Source organism: Piliocolobus tephrosceles, chromosome 7 (assembly GCF_002776525.5).
Source record: "Piliocolobus tephrosceles isolate RC106 chromosome 7, ASM277652v3, whole genome shotgun sequence".
NCBI lineage: Eukaryota > Metazoa > Chordata > Mammalia > Primates > Cercopithecidae > Piliocolobus > Piliocolobus tephrosceles.
Genome location: NC_045440.1, coordinates 33,534,816 through 33,546,409, shown reverse-complemented (window position 1 = coordinate 33,546,409; position 11,594 = coordinate 33,534,816). Strand labels below are relative to the sequence as shown.

Here is an 11,594-nt window from a genome sequence, read left to right as displayed (position 1 = left end):
AGGAAAGGAAAGGAAAGGAAAGGAAAGAAAGGAAAGGAAAGGAAAGGGAAAAGGAAAAGGAAAAGGGGAAGGGGAAGGAAAGGAAAAAAGAAAAGGGAAAGAAAGAAGGAGGGAGCAAATAAGTGTCTCTATATAGAGTATGTGACTAAGAATGAAATAGAAATAGGGAAAGTTTCCATTGATTATTCTGTTGAGCTATTAGTTCATGAAGGTTTCAGAAGGAGGAGGAAGGAAGACAAGACAATGATGTTGCTGGTCAAGTGACAGCCTGGACGAAGGGACAATCAGCATTAATGGCAAAGGTGTAATCAAGAAGGAGGGCACATCTGGGTTACCTGTGAACACATGTGCCTTCCCATTATGAGGGCATCACACACCAACACCAGCCCCTTCCTTAAGAGGATGCTATGGAATAAATCATTTGCCTTTGGGATTAGATTTTAATACATGTCTGAGTCTCTAGCCTAGATATTAAAAAAAAAAAAAAAAAAAAAAAAAGCAGACAGGAAGGATGTCAAACATGCACTATCTCTTAATACACCAATTCCCTGATAAACACTGGCAGTGTTTTAAGTTGGGAACTACATTTGGTAGGAAGAGGACAATAAAAACAAATTTATGGAGCATTGAGACAATAAACAGAAAAGCGACTCCCTAATCAATAAGAAAACACAGTGTAGAACTACCTGACGGATTCAGTCATCCAGTCCTGAGAGAGCTCAGAAAGGATCCATAGCTCCAAATGTTTCCCTCCCCTATGAGGTACTACTTAAAGAACCACAGACCCACAGATAGGTCATCTGGAGAACAAAAAAGTATGTAAAGGGTGACAAGTGCTAGGGCCAGGTCAGAACAATTCATCTCTTCTTAAAAACTGAGATGCTTAAAAGATCTCTTAAGAAGGTGCCACTGGGCTGCTCAAAATAAGAGCACAACCCAAGAATCAGAAAAAAATAAGTCTGGCAGGAAATGGGGAAAAAGACTCTTTCTCATAGTCCTAGGAAGAGAAAGATTTGTGAGGAAAAGGAACAGAAGGAGAAAAGTGGGAAGCAAGAGGGTGGCCTTATAACATTCATTAAGGAAGAAATGACTATAGATTTTAAACTGTATGAGCTAGACAGATAAATGGATTTAAGTATGTGTAAATCATAAGACTATTATTATGCCTATGTAATAAGTATGTACTTCTCTTGCCATTAATGCGTTACTCTAGTTATTGTAATCAACATTTCATTGTCCAGGAAATGTTTTCAAGCAAGAAATTGTATGAAAGCTCAGCCTATCTTCCTCTCTGCCTTTAATGACTACAGTATCTAATGTACAGTATCTAAGGCAAAGATAACAAGCAGATGAACAGCAGTCCCCCCCCCTTTATTTTAAAGAACAAAAACAAATCAGTATGACAACATGATGTGGATTCAATTAGCACTTGACAGGTCATGAATAACTTTTAAACAACCTCCTTTTAAGTTGGAAAGTATAAAAACATACAGTGATCATGGCACCAGAGTGCCTTCCTTACAATATGCCGACAGGGAAAGATGTTCATCTGAAGAGCTAAGTCTTGCTTACAAAGGAGGGAAACAGAACATTGCTTCTTGGGCCACTACTGGGCTCTACAACAGTCCCTTGTCCCAAGGGTCTTCCACTTATAGTATATTCAAAGCCAATTTGAAATCTCCCTCTGATTTTCAGAGGTTTCTACAAAAGTATGAAGGGAAAGAAAAGAAAAAAAAAAAGTTGGTGCAATCATTTTGGAAAAAGATAAATGATAAATATGGTAAAGAAAACGCTACTGAATTGTTAAATATTCTCGTAACATCAAGGCAAATGGCATAATTCTATACCCTGTTGGTTAGGGCAAGTAAATTATACTGTTTCAAATCAACAAGAAAAGTCCTAAAGAACAAAAACTATTAATTGGATAGGTAAGAACAACCTAGGGCTAATCCTAGAGAGTATGGTGAAACTAGTGGTCAGGCAAGCATACCACACCAGTGCACCTTATCTTGGTTTTAATGAATAGATCCCTTTCTGGGATGGGAGAACTTCATAAACACTGAAACACACCCTCTGTTCTGAAAACTCCAATTACGCCCAACCCAACTGTGCAAAGCCAGGTGCATGTGGCTTCACCGGTTTCACAGCCTGACTAGTGCTCATTTATTGAGGACTCTCTGACAGTTGCTAAGGGGAATGGGCTTCATGCCCCAGAATGTAAAATATGACGTGGGAAATATCAGTCAGATTTACTGCTCCACTCCATGTGTCTTGCATATTACTATGATCTGTGCAAGACATTTGTTGTAAATAAGCCTGCAGAGTGTACAGCATGTTTTCCAGGAGACCTTTAAAGAACAGCTTGCAGACAAGAGGTGCTAGCCTTAGTTTCACAGCCAGCAAAACTCCATCCAAGAGGCTGCTGGCATGTCCCTACCTCTTGTTTCGAGCTGGCTTCAAGACAACGTCACCAACCCAATTCCAAGGGTGAGTACCTGGAGTTAGTGACTGTGAGGTATTCCACACGAATAGTAAGTGGAAACTCAGCCACTTAGATCAACATTTAGAAAAGACCCAGTTTTCCCATAAAAGTGTATTAAAAACAACTGAGAGCTGACTTTGCAATGAGGCATTTGCTGTACGTAGTAAATTAAATGGCTGAAGCTTGTGCTTCTTCCAGCATGAGAAAGAACTGTGGTTCATCATAACTCAGGGTGTATAATCACCGAGGCTCATTTTTAAAGCTCCCCTTCTTCTTAAAAAGACTGCTCCATTATATAAAAAAAAAAAAAAAAAAAAAAAAAAAAAATAACTTTTCAGGAAATGAAATGCAAATAGGCACAGAACAGGATCATACAACGGAGAGCCTCTATCAACCTCTTTAAAAAAAAAAAAAAAGAATCTTTCTAGGCAGCCGGACTGCTTTTAACACACCATAAGCTTTTATAAAAATGAGATAACATTGGTTCTTTTGTGATCGTCCTCAACCCTTTCCACCCTTTCACTCTGCAGGCTGTTCGGAGTATGTCCAGGAGACTGAATAGAGCAGAAGGTGAAGTGGTCAGCTCAGCTCCACCTCTCCCCCAGCAAGTGTAAGGCAAATCATTTAACGGTATCATGTATTCTAAGCCGACTGGGATGGCTTAGAAGGAAAAAGGGAAAGAAGGGCGGGAAGGCAAAGCTTCCGATTTTTTCAAAGGTAAAGCTCCGGTACTTGAGCTGTGTCTGAAACTGCCTCTGATCATCTTCAAAACAAGTCCTTGGGATTTATCTTTAACTTGATGCTTCCTGTCCTCGCTCAAGGTGGAGCTGAAACCAGTTGCGAAATTTCCCTCTGCTGGAGTCCAGAGGATCCAAGAAAATGGGTTTCTAAGTCGGAAAGAAGCAGAGGTTTCCCTGCGGCTCTGTGGGGCCCCCGCTTCCAAGCCAGAGAAGGCGCCGGGGAGGGAGAGGAGGCGCCTGGTGAGCAGCTTCGGGCCAAGTGCTCATCCCGGCTGATCACTGCAGGCGCGGTTAAATCGGGATGGTGCATGCTCTACCGAGCTTCCGCACACACGCGGCCTCCGCCAAGCCAAGCCCAGGGCTGGCTGGGACTTCGGGCTAAGGTCGCCCGATGGGTGCCAAGCTTGGCGCAGAGCGAAGGGACTTCAGCATGGGTGTTCCTCTCCTAAGGGAAAAGACGCCCTCTCTGTTCAAGCCCACCCTACAGACACTCCCATCACCTGGCCCCTCTACCCAGGAACTCTCCGACATCGCTATGGGCGCCAACCCATGACCAAGCTCGTCTTGAGAGGAAGTGGAGAGGAGAGGGGAGAGCGAGATTGGAGTGAAGACCGGGCTACTCCAGTCTGCAGCAATTGGGGAGGGCTTGGAAAATGGAGCAGGCAAGGAGGGTCAAGGAAAACGGTAGGGGCCCGGGTCGCAGCCACCTGTAGGATTGCGGCAGATCGCAAACTTGGGTTGGAAGGCTGTGGTCCCCACGGAGTCCTCCACTCGGCTACCACCCAGTTGGGCTTGGCGCGCCGAGGTGCAGGGCGCAACTTGGGAAGCCAACGCCACTGGTGCGGGTCCCGCTCCGTCAGGCTGGCGTCCCTGAGCCCTCGACCCCAGCTGCCCGCTCCGCCCAGCGCTTACCTCGGGCAGCCGCAGCCCCTGCCGCCCAGAAGCACAGCCCCAGCCACGGGAGCCAGCGGCGCGCCCCTCTGCCGTCGCCTCCGGTGGGCGCCGCTCTCCCCATGCTCCTCGCCGCGCTCCAAAGGACGGCTCTTCTTCACGCTCCAGGGGCCCGGGAAAGGGTCGGCGATGAGACGCCCGAGTCGAATGGGTCCCGGGAGTCTTTAGAGAGTGACTCTGCTGCACGGTCGCTTCCTAAAGCAGCTGGGCAGGACGCTCCGAGCCGCCGCTAAATGGGCACCCCGAGAAAGGGCGCGTCCCCATAGCTTCCCACCGCGCGGCGACCGCTGCCGCCAGCGCCGATGCCGGAGTCGCCCGCAGTCCCCGCCGCGCAGTTCCCAGCCCTCGCGCCGCTGCCGGGCCCCGAACTACGGAGCGGAGGCGAGAGTCCGCATCGCTAATGAGACCCCCGCGGCCGCCCCTTCCCCTCCCCTCCGAGCGGCAGCCAATGAGCCGGGCTGGGGCGGGGCCGCGGGAGGGGTGGTGGCGCGGCCGCGCTGGGCGGGGTCCTGGAGGCGCAGGTGAGCCCGAGGCCGCTCCACGTGCACCCGGGGCGCTTGGGGCCCCGCCTGCAGGCCCGGCTCGCGGAGAGAGGAAGCGGGCTGGGAGTCGGGCGGAGGAGATGCGGCCACACCGCGGTGAGCTGAGCGGAGCCGGCTGGCCTCTTGGGGCGAACGCCGAGCAGATATGTGGGCGTCTCGGTTGCCTAACTCAGAGTCACCTGCTTCCAGGAGACCTCGTTTTGTTCATCTACTTTGAGCCTTTCCAAAGTCTTGCCTCTCCTACTTCCACTTTTTCCCATTATATCAGACATCACTCAGGAAAACATCCTGAGAAAAAGAAAGACTTAAAATAAATGCGTAGTGGGAAGAAAAAATAATAATAGAGTTACTCCATTGCTGCAGCTATGCTAACTGCATTCATATAAATAAAGAAGTGGGAAATTACAATCATGGGTGCATTAAGGCTTATATGATCGATTTTTATTTTTGCTTTCTTTTTTTTCGAATGCCCTATTCTGTTGTCCTGAACACTCCGGAATCACCAGACTTTTCAGAAAGCTCCCTCATTTCGAATGCCTCCTATTTTTGTCAGTTTTAATCTGTGCCCAAGGAATTGCCTTCTGGTAAGTATCAGGGAAAGGAGTGTCTACTTAAAAAGGAAGAAGTTGAGGCGAAATTAATATAAGTAAGAGTTTATTTGGACTAAGTGTGAGGATTTTAACTCAGAAGTATAGATTTAAGTTGTTTTGAACATATATTTTGATTACTAGTAGTTATAAGTGGATTCTTAAAAGCAAAAAAAGGGGGATGGGGAGTGGACTGATGTAAAGTTGTTTGTTAGGAATTTGTACTGGTTTATTGAAATAATGTCGATTAGTGATTAGTTATATATAGTTAAGTTATAGGATGTGGGTTATACTGTTTGATGTGGTATTATTAGGTTAATTTATAGTTATTTGTAGTAATGATATGTAGTTTTAAGAAATGAATATATAGTTTAAAGGAAGGAGTAGGGCATGATTGTGGTCTCATTCTAATGTCTCTCTGGGCCTGACAATTGAAAGGACTTTGAAACGTGCTGGACCTTTATAAGAAGAAGGAAAAAAGACTCTTTTTTTTTTTTTTTTTTTTTTTTTTTTTGTGAAGTGTGGCTTGTTTTAAATAGATTATCAAATTTTTATTTAACTGCTTTTGAAAATACCTCACGGTTGCCTCTTTCCTTTGCTGGAGGAGCAACTTTAGAGAGCTTGTCCTAGGTTACTCAATTTCAGAGCACACCCAGGAAGTTGGTGGGGAGTCCCAGGCTCCCCAGTTGGGCCACCTCATTATCCATTATCGCTCCCAGGATGGAGCCCTTAAAATAGCAGCAGAGCTCACCTTTGCCTGGTAATCCCCCATAGAAAAGGGAGCCTTGGTTTGAAAGGCAACCTTCCCAGCGGTTCCTCACTGCCCACGCTCAATATCAAGTACTTTTCAAAAATCCGTTGTCTCCCACCAAAGTGCTATCTGCTCCCAAACGCCTTTCTCTGAAGAATAAACAGTTTAAGGTGAGGTAATTGTTCTGGATGAGGTAGTTGCACTAACTCACTTTCTTCTGAGGAGAAGGAGGATAATAGGCAAGAAAAATTGATTTCCTGATAAGCAGGTGTGCCAGCCCTCTCCTGAGTGTCGCCAGACATGTGAATGTCTGTGCAAGAAGCCGATTGTTTCCTCTGGTCGCCTTGCAGCTCAATAAAAGGTTTGGGACCTAGTCAAGAAAACCAAGCTCTGGGGAGTGGATGCTTCAAAGCAAAGACTGATGTGGGGCTGGCTAGGGACTTGCCTGGAAATCTCTTTAGAATCTTGGTAAATGAGGGTTTGGTCCTTTTCTGCTCAGGTAATTGAGAATTAATCTACCAAATATGCTTTACCTGTCTTCTGGAAAATAGTCATTCATCGCCTAACTTTCCGTATTCTTCAGGACCATGTAGCAGTTCTGTTACAAATGAGAATTTTCTAAAAAAAAAGGAAAAAAGAATTACTATGTGTCCAAGAGACTATTTAAGTCTTTCTACTGACCCACTGGGGGCAAAAATAAAATCAATTTTATTTTGAAATGGGATATAAGTAATAGATAAGCTAATTTTAGGTTAATAATTCAAGTAAAATTGCAATGACAAATGAGAGTGAAGAGGGAAATTAATAACCATTGAGTGCATACCATGCTCAAGGATTGGGTTTTCCATGCAGATTATTATTTTAAAGCAGAATCAAATCCTGCAAAGTGGGCATTATTATTCCTGTTTAGTGAGTGAGGAAAGTCAGATTGAGTTTAGAGGTGATTTGCCCAAGATCACATTATTAAGTGGCTGAACATCATGAATGATACACTAGTTTGTGTAATTCTACACCCAAGATGAAGGCTGAGGTAGCATCCATTCAATCAGGTTTTCCAGAGATAGACTTTCCACCTCATCCGTCTCAGAACTGTTTAGATACTGGGTTGACAGAAGTTGGATCTTCAGTATTATACACACTGTATTAATTGCACATCATATATTATGCTCCAGATAGTAATATACCCTATATTAATCCAATCCTGGCTATTTTTAAACATGTGTGAATAGTACTCTGTTCCATTATGGAGAAATATTTATATCTATTTGGAGAAATAAGCTGAGTAGTTGCTACCCAGGATCACTGTCTCTAGTCAACAAACAGCAAGATGTAATAGAAGAACCGTCCTGAGATTCAAGACAGACAGAGGCTAGGCCCTGCCACTATCAGGGACTGGTTAAAATAGCCTGGGCCAAGTCAAGATCTCCTATTTCCTCTTCTATAAAATGAGAATGTTTAACTAGATGATTTTAAGATCAATCCTATTTTAGGAGCCATCAGTTTTAACTCTACCATGTTATAATTTTGAATACCCAAAATACTCAACTCATGATGATTCTGCCCCCATGACCTAATCATCTCCCAAAGGCCTCGCCTCCTAATATCATCACATTGGTGATTAGGTTTCAGCATGTGAATTTTGGGGAGAGGCAAACATTTCAACCATAGCACCAGGTAATATTGATTCAATGAATAGGCTTTATGAAATGTTTCTCTCAATTATTTGTAGTTTGAATTGACTACACCCATTTTCTAACACTCTAACCATAAAGATAAAGAGGTAGAAAGCTTTTACTTCCATTTCCATTTGATCATCTCTAGCCCAGCAAGTTCCAAAAAATAGAAAATGTTTAAGTCAAGATTGGAGGAGGGGACATAGAGATTGAGCACGGATAGATGAGCCCTTCCACATATAATGAGTATTTTTTAAGTGACTTATTATAATTCCTTAGGAAGAGGTCTATGTTATTCTGGAACACATTGTTTTACCAACATATATGGTATAAGAGCATAAAACTTCAAGAGACTTTAAAGAATGTAGAAATATTCTCTGTGATTAAGGGGGAAGAATTTGTAGTTCTAGGAGATGGGGAAGGCAGAGGGGAGCCAAGTAATTGGTGAAAAGCCAAGCCTGCTAAGATATGGCCTTTCTCCTTGCAGCTGTGAATCATCATTAAGGTTATGGAGGTGATAGAAATCCTTGTGAGAAATGGTGAACAGATTGGACAGGCACACCTCATTTCATGGGGCTTCACTTTATGGCACTTTGCAGATTCTGTGTTTTTTACAAATTGAAGGTTTACAGCAAGGCTGCGTTGAGAAAGTCTATCAGTGTCATTTTTTTCCAGGCACATGTGCTCACTTCATTTCTCCGTGTCACCTTTTAGCAATTCTCCCAATAATTCAATCTTTTTCATTATTATTACATCTGTTCTGGTGATCTGTGATCAGTGATCTTTGCTGTTGTTGCAGTTGTTTTGGGACTCCATGAACCATGCTCATATAAGACAGCAAACTTGATTTATCATTGCTGTGTGTTTTCTGACTGCTCCACTGACTAGCCATTCCCCTGTGCCTCTCTCCCTCTCTCATTTCTCTCTTTCTCTCTCTCTCTCTTTCTCTGTCTCTTTTTCTCTTTCTTCTTAGGCCTCCCAATTCCTTGTGACTCAAAGACACTGAAATAGGTAAATTAATAAAATCAAATGTTAGACACAATTTAGATCAGTGATTAATGCATGTTGAAGCCAAGATAAGCCAAAAGCTAGACTTCTTGTGCCAAACAGCCAACTTGTCAATGCAAAGGAAAAATTATTGAAGGAAATTAAAAGTTCTACTCCAGTGAACCCGCAAATGACAAGAAAGCAAAACAGCCTTATTACTGATATGGAGAAAGTTTGAGTAGACTAAATAGAAGATCAAACAAACCATGACGTTCTCTTAAGGTAAAGCCTAATCCAGAGGAAAGCACCAACTCTCTTCAATTCCATGAGGTCTGAGAGAGATGAGGAAGCTGCAGAAGAAAAGTTGGAAGACAGCAGAAGTTGATTAATGAGGCTTAATGAAAGAAGCCATCTCCATAACATAAAAATGCAAGGTGAAGCCACAAGTGCTGATATAGAAGGTGCAGTAAGTTATCCAGAGGATGACCTAAGGCTCATTGATGAAGGTGACTACATTATATAATAGATTTTCAGTGTAGGTGAAACAGCCTTCTATTAGAAGATGCTAGCTAGGACATTCATAGCTGGAGAGGAGAAGTCAATACCTGACTTCAAAGCTTCAAAGGACAGGCTGACTCTCTTGTTAGGGGCTAATACAGCTGGTGACTTGAAGTGGAAGCCAATATTCATTGACCATCCAAAAATCTTATCTTAGGGCCCTTAAGAATTATGCTAATTTTTCTCTACCTGTGCTCTATAAATGGAACAACAAAAGCTGGATGGCAGCACATCTGTTTAGAGCATGTTTTGTGTGTGTGTGTATGTGTGTTTTAATTTTTTTTTTATTATTTTACTTTCAGTTCTAGGGTACATGTGCACAATGTACAGGTTTGCTACATATGTATACATGTGCCATGTTGGTGTGCTGCACCCATTAACTCATCATTTACATTAGGTATATCTCCTAATGCTATTCCTCCCCCGCCCCTCCCCACAATAGGACCTGGTGTGTGATATTCTCCTTCCTGTGTCCAAGTGATCTCATTGTTTAATTCCCACCTATGAGTGAGAACATGCGGTATTTGGTTTTCTGTTCTTGCAATAGTTTGCTGAGAATGATGGTTTCCAGCTGCATTCATGTCCCTACAAAGGACACGAACTCATCCTTTTTTATGGCTGCATAGTATTCCATGATGTATATGTGCCACATTTTCTTAATCCAGTCTGTCACTGATGGACATTTGGGTTGATTCCAAGTCTTTGCTATTGTGAATAGTGCCACAGTAAACATACGTGTGCATGTGTCTTTATAGCAGAATGACTTATAATCCTTTGCGTATATCCCCAGTAATTGGATGGCTGGGTCAAATGGTATTTTTAGTTCTAGATCCTTGAGGAATCGCCACACTGTTTTAATTTTTATTTCTTTTTTTGAGACAGAGTCTCACTCTGTCACCCAGGCTGGAGTGCAGAGGTACAGTCTTGGCTCTGCAAGCTCCAGCTCCCTGGCTCAAGGGATTCCCATGCCTCAGCCTCTGGAGGAGCTGGGATTACAGGCATGCACAACAACACCCAGCTAATGTTCTGTAGTTTTAGTAGAGATGGGGTCTTGCTATGTTGGCTAGGCTGGCCTCTAACTCCTGTCCTCAAGTGATCCACCTGCCTTGGCCTCCCATACAGCATGGTTTGCTAAATATTTTAAGCCCACTGTTGAGACCTACTGCTTAGATAGAAGATACCTTTCAAAATATTACTGCTAATTGGCAACACAACTGATCGTCCAAGAGCTCTGATAGAGATGTACAAGGAGAATAATGCCTGTTAACACAGTATCTTCAGCTCACAGATCAAGGCTAATTTTAACTTTTAAATCTTATCATTCAAGAAATACATTTCCTAAGACTATGACTGCCAAAAACAATGATTCTTCTATTGGATCTAGGCAAAGCAAATTAAAAACCCTCTGGAAAGGATTCACCATTCTAAATATCATTAAGAATATTCGTGATTCATGTGAGAGGATTAAAATATCAAAATTAACTGGAGTTTGGAAGAAATTGATTCCAACCCTCATGGGTAACTTTGAAGGGTTCAAGATTTCTGTGGAGGAGGTCACTGCAATGTGGTGAAAATAGCAAGAGAACTAGAATTAGAAGTGGAGCCTGAAGACATGACTGAATTGCAATCTTGTGATAAAACTTGAACTGATGAGGAGTTGCTTCTTATGTAAGAGCAAAGAAGGTGGTTTCTGGAGATGGACTCTAGTCTTCTTGATGATCATGTGAACACTGTTGAAATGACTACAAAGGATTTAGAATATTCCATAAACTTAGTTGATAAAGCACCAGCAGGGTTTGAGAGGACTGACTACAATTCTGAGGGAAGTTCTACTGTCAGAAAAATGCCATCAAACAGCTGAGGAGAAATCTTTCATGAGAACATGTCAACCAATGTGGAAGACTTCATTGCTGTCTTATTTTAAGAAATTGCCACAGCCACCCCAACCTTCAGCACCACCACCGTGATAAGTCAGCTGCCATCAACACTGAGGTAAGACCCTCCACCAGCAAAACGATCATGACTCAGTGACAGCTTGGATGATCCTTAACATTTTTTAGCAATAAAATTCAAAATTAAAGTATGTTAGACATAATGCTATTTTATACTTAATAGACTACAATATAGTGTAAACATAACTTTATGTGTACTGGGAAACAACAAAAAAAAATAGTGTCACTTGCTTTATTGCAGTCATCTAGAACTGAGCTTGCAATATCTTTGAGGTATGCCTGTATTTTGAGAATAGATCATTGAAGATAAAACAGACACTCAGAAAAGATAAAAAATAACTTAGACATAAAAACATTCAAAAAGTATGGGG

At 42.7% G+C, this 11,594-nt stretch overlaps 1 protein-coding gene across 1 annotated transcript in view; it reads right to left on the bottom strand.

Annotated features, from left to right (window-relative positions):
• The window catches only part of UNC5D (unc-5 netrin receptor D), a 580,897-nt gene extending 576,332 nt beyond the window's left edge, over positions 1–4,565 (bottom strand). The window contains exon 1 of the mRNA XM_023214650.3: positions 4,135–4,565. Coding sequence (XP_023070418.2) covers positions 4,135–4,237 — 103 coding nt within the window. The 5' untranslated portion in view covers positions 4,238–4,565. The remainder of the gene's footprint in view (positions 1–4,134) is intronic.
• Between the last annotated feature and the right edge of the window lie 7,029 nt (positions 4,566–11,594).